Source organism: Setaria viridis, chromosome 9, assembly GCF_005286985.2.
Source record: "Setaria viridis chromosome 9, Setaria_viridis_v4.0, whole genome shotgun sequence".
Taxonomy (NCBI): domain Eukaryota; kingdom Viridiplantae; phylum Streptophyta; class Magnoliopsida; order Poales; family Poaceae; genus Setaria; species Setaria viridis.
This window is the reverse complement of record NC_048271.2, coordinates 8,203,098-8,219,771: the sequence shown is the minus strand read 5'-3', so window position 1 is coordinate 8,219,771 and position 16,674 is coordinate 8,203,098. Positions and strand designations below refer to the sequence as shown.

At 49.8% G+C, this 16,674-nt stretch overlaps 3 protein-coding genes and 1 long non-coding RNA gene across 5 annotated transcripts; 3 read left to right on the top strand and 1 right to left on the bottom strand.

The window, feature by feature from the left end:
• Nucleotides 1–8,222: 8,222 nt before the first annotated feature.
• On the bottom strand, nt 8,223–9,552 carry LOC117835960 (uncharacterized). The gene is made up of 2 exons (XR_004635983.2): nt 9,412–9,552; nt 8,223–8,854 (listed from the first exon to the last, which is right to left on the bottom strand). It is a non-coding gene; the product is annotated as an uncharacterized lncRNA (long non-coding RNA).
• On the top strand, nt 8,596–10,008 carry LOC117835959 (uncharacterized). The gene is made up of 2 exons (XM_034715297.2): nt 8,596–8,867; nt 9,455–10,008. The coding sequence occupies exons 1-2, from the start codon at nt 8,596–8,598 to the stop codon at nt 9,492–9,494; spliced, it is 312 nt and encodes a 103-aa protein (XP_034571188.1). The 3' UTR covers nt 9,495–10,008.
• A 3,133-nt stretch (nt 10,009–13,141) lies between these two features.
• Nucleotides 13,142–16,267, top strand: LOC117836402 (UDP-glycosyltransferase 91A1). 2 transcript variants are annotated; one of them, XM_072291124.1, is made up of 3 exons: nt 13,142–13,764; nt 13,879–14,775; nt 15,191–16,267. In XM_072291124.1, the coding sequence occupies exons 1-2, from the start codon at nt 13,345–13,347 to the stop codon at nt 14,767–14,769; spliced, it is 1,311 nt and encodes a 436-aa protein (XP_072147225.1). In that variant the 5' UTR covers nt 13,142–13,344; the 3' UTR covers nt 14,770–14,775; nt 15,191–16,267. The 2 variants fall into 2 exon arrangements, with proteins under 2 accessions (XP_072147225.1, XP_034571706.1); XM_034715815.2 differs by lacking the exon at nt 15,191–16,267 and having other exon boundaries at nt 13,143–13,764; nt 13,879–14,908.
• On the top strand, nt 15,164–16,267 carry LOC117836403 (UDP-glycosyltransferase 91A1-like). Its single transcript, XM_034715816.2, has one exon. It carries the CDS (start codon nt 15,164–15,166, stop codon nt 16,073–16,075), a length of 912 nt encoding a protein of 303 aa, XP_034571707.1. The 3' UTR covers nt 16,076–16,267.
• Nucleotides 16,268–16,674: the final 407 nt, after the last annotated feature.

The following is a 16,674-nucleotide window of genomic DNA, read 5'->3' as shown; positions in this document are numbered from 1 at the left end:
CCATGGTCTTACGATCTTATCCCCGTCTCCCGGCCTCCCGGGAGAGTGGATGCGGCAAACCTAGCGCAGCGCACAACGCGCGGCCTCGAGGCAGCAGCAAGCTCCATGCTGCAGGCACACGGCTTGACGCCGGCGGGCATCAATGGCGCCATCCGCAAGCATCAACGACGTCGCGAGCTTGAGCAGATCGCCGGAGCAGAGGTGATCCGATCCGATCTTTCGCGCCGCGTGAGCCATGGCGGGTCAGATCGGCACGGATGTGGCGGGCCAGCCCCGAGAGGCGGATCTGATGTTGCCAAAACTGAGAACGGGGGCGGGCACGGGGGTCGAGCGAGCGAGGAAGAAGAGGGGGTCTCCTTGTGTAAAATCCGGGGCGATCTCGGTCGCACAAGTCCGATCCGACGGTGGATAGGGGCCCAGGGGGTGGACGGTATTTCATTTACCGTCCATCCCTGGGTTCGTTGCCTCGCCGGACAACCGGCGCGTCCCTGCCGTTCCTCGCGCGCTCGCCTCTCTTTCCGGTACGGGAGGCCTCCTGAAGGTGTGGCCATGCTTCCGGTGAACTGAACCAAGGCCCCCTCCATCCCAGGCCGCTGCTCGCCAGCCCAGCCGTGTGCCTCCGAGACGCGCGCTGGGCGTCGCTGCAATCTCAGGCCAGCCCCAGATGGCGTAGGCCGTGCTTGGCTGGGAGGCCGCCGGGTCGCGTGTGTCCGAAGCACATTGCCTGATTGATCTGCTCAGCAGCACCCGGCCAAGCAGCAGCACTGCTGGTGGTGGAGGCGCCCCGAGAACTCCTTGCGCGCTCTGGACGCGCCGCACTGGTGCGGGGAAGGCAGGGCGCCGGTGCAGCTGCGCCTGCTCGCTCTGCACGCGCCGTATCTTCGGCGCCAGAGGTGGGAGCCCTGATGCCGACGATCTCCCGCTGTGGACGAAGCCTCCTCCGGATCCGGCGTTAGCTGCGGCGGTGGTGACAAAACCCCGGAACCTCGCCGCCGGCCGGGTGGCGCACAGGCGGTCGTACTCGTCGCGCATGTGCGCGAGCTCCTTGTCGCAGGTGACCGACAGGCGGTGCCTGATCGCGCGCACGTCCGCGCCGCTGGCCATCTCCTCCAGCCTTCTTGTCAGCTCGCGGAAGGACACGTCGCGCGGACGACGAGGACGCGCGGCACGCCACCGGCGTACCGGATCGCGCTGTCGGGGCCCCGGGGCATGAGGCGCCCTCGGTGCGTAGTTGCACAGCAACTTCATGCGTGGGCCGTATCGGGTACTGGGCTGTTGCGGTCACCGTATAGTTGGGGGCCCGTACTCGCATACTAGCCCATGATGGGCTATCTACTACTGTGCTCCATCCAGGCCGCGCGGACAAAATTTGGGCCCAGCAGCACAGACGTTTAGACCTCAGCTGCTTTGCCCAGAGACAAATCGTAGCAGAATTAGAAGAAACATCTTTCTATACCAATGGTTGTAACACCTGAAATTAACCCATAAGAAATCATGCTACCAGTTGAGAAGTAAAAATCATGAAAGCACTCTGAAAAGCTGAACGGTAACGCTAGGACTCGACCGTCCGGAGCCAACAGAAATATCGGATGTAGACATGGACGGGTGGTACGTTTTCATCCACAAACCTTGCGCTCTCTGCCATATCTATTTTTTCTCTAATACTGTTGCTTGCTTCCATGCTTGCTAATGTCTCCATCTTTCTTCATTCCCGGATGCATCTGCTACTCTCTTCTCGCTTGCTACTGCCGCTTGTAGCTGCAACTCCTCCTGCCCGCATCTCCTAGAACTGGGGGCGTGCTTCTAGACGAGAGCTGGGGGCCGTGCTTCTAGATGTCTACAGGGATGGATGGCCCTTCTTCCAGCGCTTGGCCCGTCGATCAGGAGTACCCGAGAATCGTTGAGAAGAGCGTAGCGGAGAAGGATGAAAGGCGATGGCAGATGGATAGGCCTGACGGTGTTTTATACCTGGCAACTTACTGAGGGATATTCTGAGATAATAGATTGGTTGGTAGGGAATCGTCGGACCTGAAATTTGAAGGTAAAAGCGAGGACACAAGACACGAATTTATACAGGTTTGGACCACCAGAGTAGCGTAATACCCTACGTCCTATTTGGAGTGTTGTATATTGCGCCTTACGCTTGAGTGTTTGGTGTTGAGGATTTAGTCTTCTGTTGTGGTTCTATGAGATCTTGGCCAACCGATCTAGGGACTCCTGCTTTCCTTTATATACTCCAGCGGGCGGGATTACTAGTCAATTACAAGGTAAGAGTCCTAGTAGGATTACAGGGTATAGGGGAATCCTAGTTGGAGTTCGTCTTTTTCCTTCCTTACGAGTACTAAGGATCTATCCCAGACAAGCTCCGAGCGCTTCATAGCCGAATGCAGCAGTCTTTGAGTAATTTTTAAATCCTCGCCGAGTAATTTTGGTGCGCTTCGAGTACTTTGTCTGGCTGAATCTTCAAAGTTTTTCAAAGCTGTCATAAGGCTATGGTGTGTTCAAGCCTTGATAGTCTTGATTTTGCAATCTTTATCTTAGGATTGTGATATGAAGGGCGGCGAAAGTCGCACTTAATATGGAGTAGCTCCCGAGCCTTAGGTTTAATCGAACAATCAGGTTGCATCTTAAAAAAATCAACTGTTGGGTGTAGCTTATCAGCCCTCGAGTCTTAGAATGATTAAATGATCAATCTGAGGATCTTTAGTCTTCATGCAAATCATCATCCGAGTAGTTTTGCGGCATCCACCCCCGAGCTTATGCGCCAGGCTAACCGTACGAGGCACGTCGAGTAGTTATGGCTCTTAGCCTCTGAGCTTGGAAACTAGCTAAACCATTGGAGATATTCCAAGTAGTAATTGATGCTTAGCCCCCGAGCCTGGGAGCTAGCGAAGCCATTGGAGTTATGCTGAGCGTCCTAGAGAGTCGTCACCGAAACTTGACCTGCAAAAATAGATGCATATATTATGTAGCATATTGTAGAATTTTGAAGATACTACCGAAATTTATTCAGTGATGAATGTAAATATTGTGTGTCATGCTCTTGTTTCAGCCATATTTCTCCCGAGTAGCTAGCCTGTTACGTTTAGGTTCCCAGTCCCTGTTTAGCCATTGCCACTGCGTGTGAGATCTTTATCACGTGTATGCGTACTGGCACTGCTGCTACAACGATCTTTGTCTCGCGTCCTAGCGTTTAGGCATGATAGAAGATCCGATACTTTCACAAATTGAGGTGTGTTCTATTCGAGTAGATTAACAACCGCTAAGAAAAGACATTTAAAATAAGTAGTTAGCATTGCGAAAAAAAGACTGCGCGTAAAGTAGTCATTGAGACTTTTCTACCTTTTTTGTGAGGAGAGTATGTGTTGCCTCCTAAGGGTGTAGACGCTGCGAGCCTCCAGAACTCAGTGCACCAAACGCGTGGTTGTAGCCTCCGAAATTTGATGTACCAAGCCTGTTGGCGGAGCTTCCGGAACTTAGTGCATACAACCCGTGGCTATAGCCTTCGTAATTCGGTGTACCAAACCCATGGCTGTCGGTTAACATGCCCTAGGAATAATTGGAAAAGTGTAGCTCTGTAGGTTAATTTCCGTCGAGAGGCGTACACAAAAAAAAGTACTTGGTGAGTTGCCCTGGATGCAGAAAACAAGTTGGAAAAATTATATAAAATTATTAAAATAGTGACTTAGCTTGATTCGTGGACGATTGTCGACGAAGTCGTGGCGGTCGTCATGAAGCTGCGACGGTTGTTGATGAAGCTGACTAATTGAAGCTGATTCCGACTAGTTGTTTAGCACGTGGAACCCGCCCTCGACTAGTTTTCTAGTAGACGAGTAGTTGAAGTAGACCGTTCTCGACTAGTTTTCTAGTCAAGATGAGTAGTCAAAGTAGTCGTTGGCGACTTGATGCGGCCGGACGTTAGGGTAGCAGTGCTCGCGTACATTTTCTATGTACGTTAGGCTACGATTTTTAGATCTTGCGGTAGCCTTCCATACGCGTGTGGCATAAATCCCTCAAAATTGCTTTTTACAGAGAATAATTGGAGCTGATAATTTGCCTCAATCCACGCGTGACAGTAACATATCTTTGTCATCTTGGGAATTGTGCGCATGGGTCGCTTGGTTTGCCTGATCTCCCAACTTGAATCAAATTTGCCTCTGCCTTGATCGATGAGCTGTATGCAGCAGCCTGCGGCGGAAACCGACTCGGTTTTCGACTGGAACGTGGAGCGCAACGATTTTGTCTCGGCATAGATTTGTATGCTCAGAACTTCGACTCGGCGACTTGCTTCTTGTAGAGTAGATTGATCTTGATGATGAGATCCTTCAAGCTTGCCCGATGATCTCGACGATCACCCCTACCTGGCGCGCCATATGTCGGTGTTTTATACCCGACAATCTACCGAGGGGTATGCCGAGGTAGTAGTTTGGTTGGTGGGGATCGTCGGACCTGCAACTCGAAGGTAAAAGTGAGGATACAAGACACAGATTTATACATGTTCAGGCCGCCGGAGTAGCGTAATACCCTACATTTAGGGTGTTGTATTTTGCGCCATGCGCTTGAGTGTTGTTTGGTGTTAAGGATTTGGTCTTCTATTGTGGTTCTATGAGATCTTGGCCTACCGATCTAGGGACCCGTGCCCTCCTTTATACACTTCAGGGGTAGGATTACTAGTCGGTTATAAGGTAGTAGTCCTAATAGGATTACAGGGTATGAGTTCTAGTAGGATACAGGGATCCCTAGTTGGAATCCGTTTTCTTCCTTCCTTGCATGTACTGAAGATCTATCCCCGACAGGCTCATGCAGTCCGCAAGCCATGGCTCGACACTGCTGCCACCGACGAGCTCGTCAGCCTTCATCCATGTCATTGCGAGCAGGCAAGTCAATCGGGTGTTGCATCAACTTGTTCACGATGTTGCATATAATTATTTTTTTGTTTCGACCTCTTCTTCTTTTGTTCAACATGTGAATTTATATGTTACAAAAGATTATTTGGCATGTTGTAAGAGATGTTTTTTGTTGTTGCAATGCTTGATTTGGCTGAGATCGCGAGATTGTTTCTATTCGAGATGTTGCAACTGGTGATTTTTATTGTTGCAATGTGTCTATTTTGAATGTTGCACGAAGCGATTCGAGATGTTTCATGCATGTAAAGGTGTTGTAAATTTATCTTCTGATGAATGTTGCGTGAAATATGATGAAATGCCGCGCATGGGAATTTTTTTATCCTATAATGAGATGGATGGCCTGCATGAGTTCCAAAATTGATGTTGCCAGTATTGATTTTTAACGTTTCGATAATTATTTTTTAATATTGTGATGGAGCGTCCGATAATCGTACGCTCCGAACATTAGCACGTGCGAAATCTGAATTTGGAAATCTGGTGTCTGTCAGAAGTGTCCCCCTGATACTTCTCTATTTACAAATAGGCTCCTTTCTTCTGGATAGTCAGTTCATCGTCGCCCCCTGGTAGTCTCCTCCACTGCCGCCTGACTCCGCCGTCCTCCCCACCATGGCACGCGCGTGATTCACCGCATCCAAGCGCAGCGACGGCGGCGGCCCGCGCCCTCCGGCGCCACCCGCTATCAGGATTCAGGACGTGCCTTTTGGTCGTCCACCTCCCGTAGCCATCCTCCGGTCGCGCCGTCTATCGCGGATAAACAGAAACCGCTGCGCCTGTCCGCCATGGCTGGCTTCAGAGTAGGCGAGGAGGGCAACTCAGATGCGCTGTGGGCGGCGCCGGAAATGACGACGACGATGGCCTCAACGTCGGCCGCTTCTGCTGTCTCTTCATACAGGGTTCAACGACTGAACGATAGAGGATATATCTGTTTCTGAAAAGTATACTTAAATTTGTCACGATGTCTCTTCATTCAGACTGTCAGACATCTTAGGTCAGCACTGCTTAACCAACACTACAGGAAGAAGGCCGCACAGGTCCGATGATACTGATGTTGCGTGACTTCAAGGAAATAATGGCGTGTTTGGATACTAGGTGAGTATCACATCGGATATTCAGATGCTAATTAGGAGGACTAAATATGAGTTAATTATAAAACTAATTGTAGAACCCCTGTGCTAATTCACGAGACGAATCTATTAAGTCTAATTAATTCATCATTAGCAAAGAGTTACTGTAGCACCACATTGTCAAATCATGGATTAATTAGGCTTAATAGATTCATCTCGCGAATTAGACTCCATTTATGCAATTAGTTTTATAATTAACCTATATTTAATACTTCTAATTAGCATCCAAACATCCGATATGACAGATGGTAAATTTTAGTAGGGTATACAAACGGGCCGAAGGTGCTCGACTGATGGCACCATAGTGAGCCTCTTCAGTTTTTGCCCACCTTCTTGGACTGAAAAGATCTATCATCGTTTGAACAAGACTAGGCATTGGGCAGTAGTCTGGCGATGTCAAAACGCAAGGAAGTGGTGTTTCTTCTTCAGATATGTTGCTGACTACCATCAAGTGAAGTGAACCGTAGGACTGATTGGTGAAGATCTGACGAAGGATGATGTTTGCGATGCTCGGCCAGAGTCCCTCCCAAGTTTTTGCCAAATCCGTTCGACGTGCCCCGGCCTCTCTATGCGCACCGGCAGCCGCCAGCGGCGCGTGGCTCCACTCATTGCAGCACGCCACCCCGTTGGGCGTTTCGCGTTGGTGGCTCGCGGATTGGCAAGCCGCTGGTCCGTGGTCCCTCCACGGTCCAAGGGTCCGGAGGCGGCGGGACCGGGCGGTCAAAAGATTATCCCCTCCCCGGCCCGCCGGAACAGAGACATTCCTCCGTCATGTCCCTGCTGCAGCTAAGCTAGCGGGATCCTCTATCTGGCGGTGTCAGGGCCTCCATCTCAAAAGCCGGAAAAGAAAAGGCCAGGCCAGGCCAGCTCGTCCGTTCCTCCGTTGGCCGTTCCACGAGGCCGCCGGCCCGCCGCCGTCACTGCTCGCCATCGCCACCAACGACTAGGAGTAGGATTCCGCCCCCCGGGCCGGGGATAGCGATGCGTCGTCCCTGAGGGAACCTGGGGTTTCGAGTGTTTTTTTACCGGCGCCGCGCGGTCGCCGTACAGGTTGGTCTTGGTCGGGAGACGGGGCGGGCAGGACTCAGGAGCGCGCGGCAGGCTGGGACTGGGAGTGATTGCGATCGGTGCGGCAAAGTTGGGAACGGATCGGAGGAGAGAGGGCACTGTAGGGCCGGGCGAATCCGGCTTTGTTCCCTTGCGAGGACCTCACATGGGGGTAGAAGGATTGTTAAGGATATCCGTTCCAAAGGGCAAAGCGGGAGAGGACGCCGATCATTGCCATGGCGTATGTACTCGCACTTCCTCTTATAGTCTTTGTGTGTGGTGGATCGGATGTGATCATGTAGCATGCTCTGCTGGGCCCTGATAAACCGCCGGTGGTTTGGAAGCTTGGAGTGGGAGTTCATCAGACCACCAAACTAGCTACCCTTCTGTGAGACCTTTCATTCAAGCCACCAAGTCCGATTGCTGTTAACCGCGTCAGCATGTAGGTGCAAGATCTGTTCGTGGGTCTGGCCATCTCTCCTAGGGAAACTTAGGGACGACTGTTTTCGAAGTAAAGATGAGTTAAGACACAGTGTCGATTGCTACGGCTACTACTAGTGGCCACACAAGACGAGCGGTGAATAGTGCAGTAAAGAAGAAAAAAAAGAACGACATGGTGTTTGCAAGGCGAGGATAGAGGTCCCTGGCCACAACCGTCCAAGCTGTGATCACCGGCGCTGCGCAACTAGGCGTACGGTGTTGGTCTCGTCACCACTGCTGCTTTCTCAGTCAGCACCGATGCCAGCCAACACAACCGCCATATGCAGCGAAATCATTGATGCCACGCCGCAGCGGCCGTACGCATGCAGCCATCATGCCTGCTCTGCTCGTACCACCAGCAATGGCCGATTCCAAATTCTAGTGCGAACTCGGCATGCTAATCAGTTCGCTCAGGCAGCGTAGGCCCCCTGCGCCCTGCAGATCGCCTTGCCCCTTGCTGGCAAGTGCGGTACTGCTCTTTTGGAACTTCCCTGTCTTCCTCGGGCGTCCAACTCATAGGCTGATCACGACTAGACCTGGTGTTTCTGATTTGTACTTTTTGAGCGAACCAACAAAGGAGAGGAAACCCAAAGCCGCTCTCGGCACACATCTGCATCCATGTAGCATCAATCAGCATCATTGGATCGGACTCCAAAGCCAGGGCTTCGGTAGAGCAGGATGTACATATATATAAACATCATGTGCTGCAGATTGCTAGGATCGTCATACACACTCTTCCTTCACCAGTCACCACTTGTCACTCTCCTCTGCTTCCTTGCATTGCTCCCAACTCCCAAGAACCTTGCATTGATCCCTTCAGTATATTCTGCAGCAACCTTTGCATCTCCTCTGAACAACTGCCGTTCATCTCTGCACAGCATCGGAGACGGAGAGTCGCTATGGAGAGATAGCACTTGCTGTTGCAGGTGATCATCGCGACTTGCAAGAGAGAGATCTTTTGCAAGGGCCTAGCTAGCTGGTAGAAGCTAGTGTGATCAGTGATCACCGTACCTGAAAAGCAGAAGCAGCGGCAATTAATGGCGGGCAGGCTAGCCGTGCTCGTCTGCGTCGCGCTCTTGTCGGCGGCAATGGCGAACGGCATCAGGACGGCGGGGACTGTTGTTGGCCCCGGCGCTCCTAGCCCTGCTGTCACAACGACGGCGAGCACCGCCGCTGAAGTTGTGCCTACGCCGCCGGTTGCCACCGCTGCAGCCACAGTGTCTGCAGACCAGCAGCAGGCTCCCTTGGATGACCCGTACAAGGACAGCAGGAGGAAGGTGCCCAACGGACCTGATCCTATTCACAACAGGTACTAATCTCATCTGATATTCCGTTATATACTATATGGAACACATTGTTCACATTTGTAATGCAAATCTGTGAACAGAGCATGTATTAAGAAAAATGCATGAACTTACTACAAGTTATAACCATGCCAAACTGTCTTATCGTTAGCACAGAGTTACTATATGGCAGTTTCTTAACTGTTCAAAATGGATTCAAAATTTCGAATGGTTTGGTACTTTAATTTCTATTAGTTTGCAATATGAACTTCCTTTGGCAGTTCGTCAGAAAACGCCGTTTAGCTAGCGTTGCCAGGTAGGGGACCATAGAAACGCCGTCACAAATACTAACAGACATGCTAGGCTCTGAAAAGAAGAGCTTAAGCATGGAGTCATGGAGAGATATGCCTCGACATTTGTGCTCGTCGAGACCAGGCAAATAGCGCAGTTAGCAGAAACAAGCAAGTGATAGCATGACAAAGAGCCAGAGACACAACAAATGAGTGCACAGCAATGCAATACTACACCTTTCGAATTAGGCATGCATGCATGGTCCCATTGAACACTGACCTCGATTCAGGATTTCACCATCATGATTCGCTTGCTTTTTCAGGAGAGCCAGATGGGGAGACGCACCGGCGAGGAGAGTGTAGGGTGACGACGACGTACAAATTTCTCAAGACTAAACGGCGGCGAGCATGCATTGATGTGGAAGCTAGGTTCCATCCATGGCGGCTCTCGCTTTAGCTAGCCGAACACACGCATGCGATGCGCTGAGCTCCAGCTAGCCATGGTGGTGGTGGTGGTCATGATGGCCGACGACGACGACGACCCAAGTGAAGACACTTATAAGTATGCATGTATTAGAGGGTCAGAAAGGAGGAGAGACCGAGATCACAAGCAGGCCATACGCAGGAGGATGGTACGGTGATCTTCTCACTTTGGCCAAAGTGATCTCTGGTGGATCCTCTGATGAGGTTTTTGATGTTCTTCTCTTTTCCTTTTTTTTTTCTTCTTCTTTGGGGGGTTAATGGTGTTAAAAGGAGCACTAGTCCAACTCCAAGCACTCACACAGAGAGAGCACGTAAAGCTCACACAACGCTCGAACATTGATGAACAAAGACTCTGCAGAATTCTTGCCTTGTTGCATTGGCACATATTTTAGCAGCTTGGCTTTTCCTCGTTCCCGATGGCCATCACTTTAAACGATTGGGTGCAGTACGTATATGCATGCTTCGAAAGGGCTGAAAGAAGGGTTAGGCGGCATGCTGCATGTTCTTGTCAGTAGTCACCAATCAAATCAAGCTCCAGATCAGCCGGCCGGTAGCTGATCATTGGGCAGCTACGGACTACTCCGTACGTCTCTGGGAGAGGTTCTTGTCGATACACTGGCTGGCTCCGGCGTCGGCCTCTTTTGTTGGGCATCGGCATTGGCGTTGCCTAGCTTTGGCCTCTTTTGCACACAGGCAGCAGCAGGCAGCGGCATCTCATGTCTTTAGTCGCTTTATCTTTTGCTGCCGCCGCCCGCTGCTATCGAGTCGCGCATTTTGAGGTTTTCGTGCTGACCCTGGCCTTGTATCCCGAGGACCGAATATGATGCCAGGGACGACGACCGATCGAGACTGTGAATGCATCTGTGCACTGATCGATATGGCACGCAATAATAAACAAGTCTGCTACCTGATTTGCTACATGGAAAGCGAGTTCCAGTAGATCAGTTTTCAGTTGCGTGGGAATTAGCCCCGTTTGGATACCGAAGTTTAGCACCTATAATATCAGATGCTCATTAGAAGTATTAAATAAAGATTAATTACAAAAGTAATTGCACAAATGGAGTCTAATTTGCGAGACGAATCTATTAAGCCTAATTAGTCCATGATTTGACAATGCGGTGCTACGGTAACCATTTACTAATGATAGATTAATTAGGTTTAATAGATTCATCTCGCAAATTAACATGGGGATTCTGCAATTAGCTTAATTAGCATCCGAATATTCGGTGTTTAGTAGCTGTCGTGCCTACAGCGGCTAGAGACCAGAATCCAAGGAGGGACGAGAGGGGCTAAGATGTTGATGCAGGCCTCCAACCATTGGAGTTTGGGATTTTAGTCCTGTGCGTGCAATCGTGTTTCGTCAGTCCATCTACAGGCACCTCATGTTGTTGTACGGAGTACGGAACATGCATGATGGTTCCGTGCGAAATGTTTTGTTTCCCTTTCTTCGTGGAACTCCATCGTCATAACAAAAATAACTTAAAATAGCTCTCTAAATTTGAATCCAAATTACTCACACTAATCCATCAACTCGTGCTCCCGCAGATGCTAATTATTTGAAAAGCCATTGTATTATTTAAAAATTAGACCCCTAACTAATAATCAAATTGTTCACCTATAACTCTCTCATTTAATTAATTATTCTTATATAATACTCGTATAAATGTGTACTTATCTTTATCTAGTTGTGGTCGACTTTTAATTAATTACTCTATACACCTTTTCATCCACATTTATATTTTTTTTCATTTTGCATTGCACCTTCATATATTACGTTTAACATGAAAAATCAATATCTTTTATCTCTTACTCCTATTAAATAGACTTTAATGATTAATTACTCTAATGTGTGCGATAGAATTTAATGATTAATTACTCTATAATGTTTTCATCCACATTTATAATCTTTCTTTTTTCTCTTTGCACCGCAGATATGCGCTTGAATTTATTTAATAGATTCTAAGGTGGAGCTACATTTTTAACATGAAAAATCTATATTCTCATTACTTCCTTTATATATAATTATAAATGGTGACACAGATCTTGAGTATATACCTTAATTATCATTTTATATACCAACAATGTAAGAAATACGCAATTTAGAATCATATATTGGTGTACCTCGGAGTATATCTTTAATAAAGGTGATTTGGGTTCAAATTTAATGTTACCTCATGTTATTTTAAATAATGATGACATACATGAGTAATTTAGATGTAAATTTAAGGGGTTATTTTAAGTTAGTTTTTATAATGTTGGTAGTGGGCAATTTAGATGCAAATTTATGGAGTTATTTTAAATTTTTTAATGACATAAGTGGATAATTCAAATGAAGATTAGGGAATTATTTTAGTTTATTTTATATAATGGTAGAGGTGGGTAATTTAGATATAGATTTGGGGAGTTAATTTAGACTATTTTCATGATGGCAAAGGTCGATAATTTTTTAGAATGGCTATGATGATTTATTCTACCAAATTTTCAATTTAATCTACAGAAATAGACCCGAGGGAGTAAATTACAAGTTAAAAAATATTTCTGCTAAAAACCAATTTTGATAAGCAAGATGTAAAAGCTCTGCGACATGCGGGGCGAGGTTGGCAGTGCATCCACGAATGGAGACCTGGCTCGCCAAACCCGACTGACGGAAGGAGCCTCTTTTTTTTTCTTTCCACGTATGTACTCCCTCCGTTCTGGAATATAAGACATTCAAGGATTCAAAATTCATCCCCGAATAAAAGACGCTCTAGGAGTTTTTGTCAAGTACTAAATTAACTCAATTAAAAACTTGCCAAATATTTTCCTTGTTAACTGGAAAACTTGTCTTATATTACCATTAGCTAAGGGTATATGAGATATTTGCCCACCTCATTAATCTGTCCTAAAAATCCTATGATACCTTATATTTCAGGACGAAGGGAGTGAATAATACGACCACAATAAAAATATACTGACTAACTAAACCCACGTGATGGAGAGAGAGTAGTATGTAAGCACAAATGACATAATAGGAATATTTGGACTAGCTTGAGGTAGGAGACGGGAGAGGACATCATGATCTAACCCATCAATGCTTGGCCCTACTGGACATGGACGTGTAGGATATAGGCCGGTTCCTCTTTCTTTAAATTAGCTTCTTGCGCGTGCATGAAGCCTGGTTCTACTTTTGTCACGTTACCTAATCCCTTCATTTCAAATTGCAAATCATTTTGACCTAAATTGAGAACGGAGGAAGTACTAGAGACCGATAAGTACCCGTCTCGGAACGGTTGGCACATATTTGGGAATAAGTACCCGTCTCCGAACGGTTGGCACATATTTGGGGGAATTAGAGCAGTGCAGTTGAAACGTGCGCGTCCGAGCGGCGCTAGCTGATGGTCCATGGTTTCAAATAATTGCTGTCCGGTGTCGGCAAATAATTTGATGCCACGATCCAAAAACGCTGAGGTTTGCATGTCCGGGTGTGGTAGCTGCGATGCATGGCTCAGGATCCATCTCGGGAGCTTACAAGTAGCACGACGCCGCGCGCCGCCTCTGCAGAATTCGGGCTGCGACAGAACGACTCCTCGGGAGCTTTGTGGTAGCTGCGATGTATGGTCCGCAACGCTCCTCGAGAGCTTTGTAAGTGGCAACGCACGGTGAACGCCGCCCCTGTCAATTCGTGACGCAACAGAGCAACTCTCGCCGGCACCGGTCGCCCCTTCCGCAAGCAGGCAGCAGGCTCGCGCGCATGGACGCCGCCGACTCCTCCCCGCTGCACATCGTCATCTTCCCGTGGCTCGCGTTCGGCCACATGCTCGCCAGCCTGGAGCTCGCCGAGCGCCTGGCCGCGCGAGGCCACCGCGTGTCCTTCGTCTCCACCCCGCGCAACATCAGCCGCCTCCGCCCGGTCCCGCCCGCGCTGGCGCCGCTCATCGACTTCGTGGCGCTGCCGCTGCCGCGCGTCGACGGCCTCCCCGACGGCGCCGAGGCCACCAGCGACATCCCGCCCGGCAAGACCGAGCTCCACCTGAAGGCCCTAGACGGCCTCGCCGCGCCCTTCGCAGCTTTCCTCGACGCCGCCTGCGCCGACGGGAGTACCAACAAGGTGGACTGGCTCTTCCTCGACAACTTCCAATACTGGGCCGCCGCCGCCGCCGCCGACCATAAGGTTTCCCCAAGATCTCTAGCAAACTGGGAATTGGGCGCGTGCCTTATTAATCGCTTCTCCTTGACCGACAGATAAACTGGTTCTTGCATGGCATGCACGCTTGATTTACTGCAGATACCCTGCGCGCTGAACCTGACATTCGCAGCGTCTACGTCAGCGGAGTACGGTGTGCCGCGCGTTGAGCCGCCGGTGGATGGCTCAACAGCCTCAATACTCCAGCGATTTGTGCTAACCTTGGAGAAATGCCAGCTTGTCATCCAACGCGCCTGCTTCGAGCTGGAGCCGGAGCCCCTGCCTCTCCTGTCAGACATCTTCGGCAAGCCGGTGATCCCGTATGGCCTAGTCCCGCCGTGTCCCCCCGCAGAAGGTCACAGAAGAGAGCACGGCAACGCAGCTCTGTCATGGCTCGACAAGCAGCAGCCCGAGTCTGTCCTGTTCATTGCTCTGGGAAGCGAGCCTCCGGTGACTGTCGAACAGCTGCACGAGATCGCGCTTGGGCTGGAGCTCGCCGGGACGACATTCCTCTGGGCTCTGAAGAAGCCTAACGGCCTCCTCCTCGAGGCGGACGGCGACATCCTGCCCCCAGGTTTCGAGGAGCGGACGCGTGACCGTGGGCTCGTGGCCATGGGCTGGGTTCCTCAGCCCATCATACTGGCTCACAGCTCCGTGGGCGCGTTCCTGACGCACGGCGGATGGGCCTCCACCATTGAAGGGGTTATGTCCGGGCATCCCATGCTCTTCCTGACGTTCTTAGATGAACAGAGGATAAACGCGCAACTGATCGAGAGGAAGAAGGCCGGGTTGCGAGTGCCAAGGCGTGAGAAGGACGGCTCGTACGATCGCCAAGGCATCGCCGGAGCGATCCGGGCTGTCATGTGCGAGGAACAAAGTAAGAGCGTCTTCGCGGCTAATGCCAAGAAGATGCAGGAGATTGTGAGCGACAGGAATTGCCAGGAGAAGTACATCGACGAGCTTATCCAGCGTCTGAGATCCTTCGAGAAGTGAAATAAGGTGAAATATCCTACAATAACCGCCTGTTGATGGCTTGATGCAACGATGTAGTATAGCATTTCTGAAATAGAGGTGGCCATTCGCGCCTCTGATCTCCATGTTCCGGCGATAAATCCACCATATGTTATGGCTCTGACTTACTGAATTTCCTAATATGTATGCCCAAACACATGCGTAGGTTGCTAGTTGCTCCTGGTTGCCCCACGCGCCGGCATTAGCGATAATGTCACCGCAGTCGCCAGCACAGGTGTAGCAATTTGACATGAAACAGTTCAATTCACGAAATAGCAATAAAAAACATCAACATACTTCACCATGGTATAAAGTAACTGGTTCTCCTTGACCGGCGGGTTCATTAATTAAACGTAGTAACTGGTTCTTGCATGGCATGACATGCACGCTTGATTCACTGCAGATACCCTGCGCGCTGAGCCTGCCATTCGCAGCGTCCACGTTAGCGGAGTACGGTGTGCCGCGCGTTGAGCCGCCCGTGGAAGGCTCGACCGCCTCAATACTTCAGCGATTTGCACTGACCTTCGAGAAATGCCAGCTTGTCATTCATCGCGCCTGCTCCGAGCTGGAGCCAGAGCACACGCCTCTCCTGCCAGGCATCTTCGGCAAGCCGGTGATCCAGTACGGCCTGGTCCCGCCGTGTCCCCCCGCACAAAGCCACATCGAGCACGACAACGCAGCCCTGTCGTGGCTCGACAAGCAGCAGCCCAAGTCTGTCCTGTTCGCTGGTTTCGGAAGCGAGCCTCCGGTGACCGTCCAACAGCTGCACGAGATCGCGCTTGGGCTGGAGCTCGCCGGGACGCCATTCCTCTGGGCTCTGAAGAAGCCTAACGGCCTCTTCGAGGCAGACGGCGACATCCTACCCCCAGGTTTCGAGGAGCGGACGCGTGACCGTGGCCTCGTGGCCATGGGCTGGGTTCCTCAGCTCAGCATACTGGCTCACAGCTCAGTGGGCGCGTACCTGACGCACGGCGGGTGGGCCTCCACCATTGAAGGGGCTATGTGCGGGCTTCCCATGGTCTTCCTGACCTTCATAGGTGAACATAGGATAAACGCGCAGCTGCTCGAGAGGAAGAAGGTCGGGTTGCGAGTCCCAAGGCATGAGAAGGACGACTCGTTCGATCGCCAAGGCATCGCCGGAGCTATCCGGTCTGTCATGTGCGAGGAACAAAGTAAGAGCGTTTTCGTGGCTAATGCCAAGAAGATGCAGGAGATTATCAACGACAGGAAGTGCCAGGAGAGGTACATTGACGAGCTTATCCAGCGTCTGAGATCCTTCGAGAAGTGAAAGAAGCTTGTGCAGATGTAAGAGACCGGTTTACAGTTATACGCTTCGCAGTTGATGGCTCGGTGCAACCATGTACTACATATAGCATTCCTGAAATAATTCTCGACTTCGAAGTTTGTATTTGCTTTAAATGTATCCACGTTTGCCCAATTATTATTATCATAACAAGAAGACGCTGCTATCACAATTGTACATTTTGATCCGTTCGTTGGATACTCACTCAATTACAAATTATAATTCACTTTAGCTTTATCGTAAAACAAACTTCTTTGGCGTCAGTGGCGGATCGGAGGCAAGATCAAAACTTGGGCGGGGGCTTGCTTCTTCCTCCTCCGTCTGACTGTTTCCACCCTTTCTTCCTCTTTTTCTTCTTTTTTCCTCTCTTCTCCTCCTCCTCTTCCTTTGCTTCCAATAAAGTTCTTAGGGAGTAGGGGGCTGGAGCCCCCCTTAGATCCGCCCCTGTCCAACGTTGATTAAGTTTAAATAAAAATTCACATCTACAATGTCAAATTAATTTTATTGAATCTACCATGAAATGCATCTTCATAGTACATTTATTTGGTATTGTAGGTATTTTTATATTTTTCTACCAACTTGTC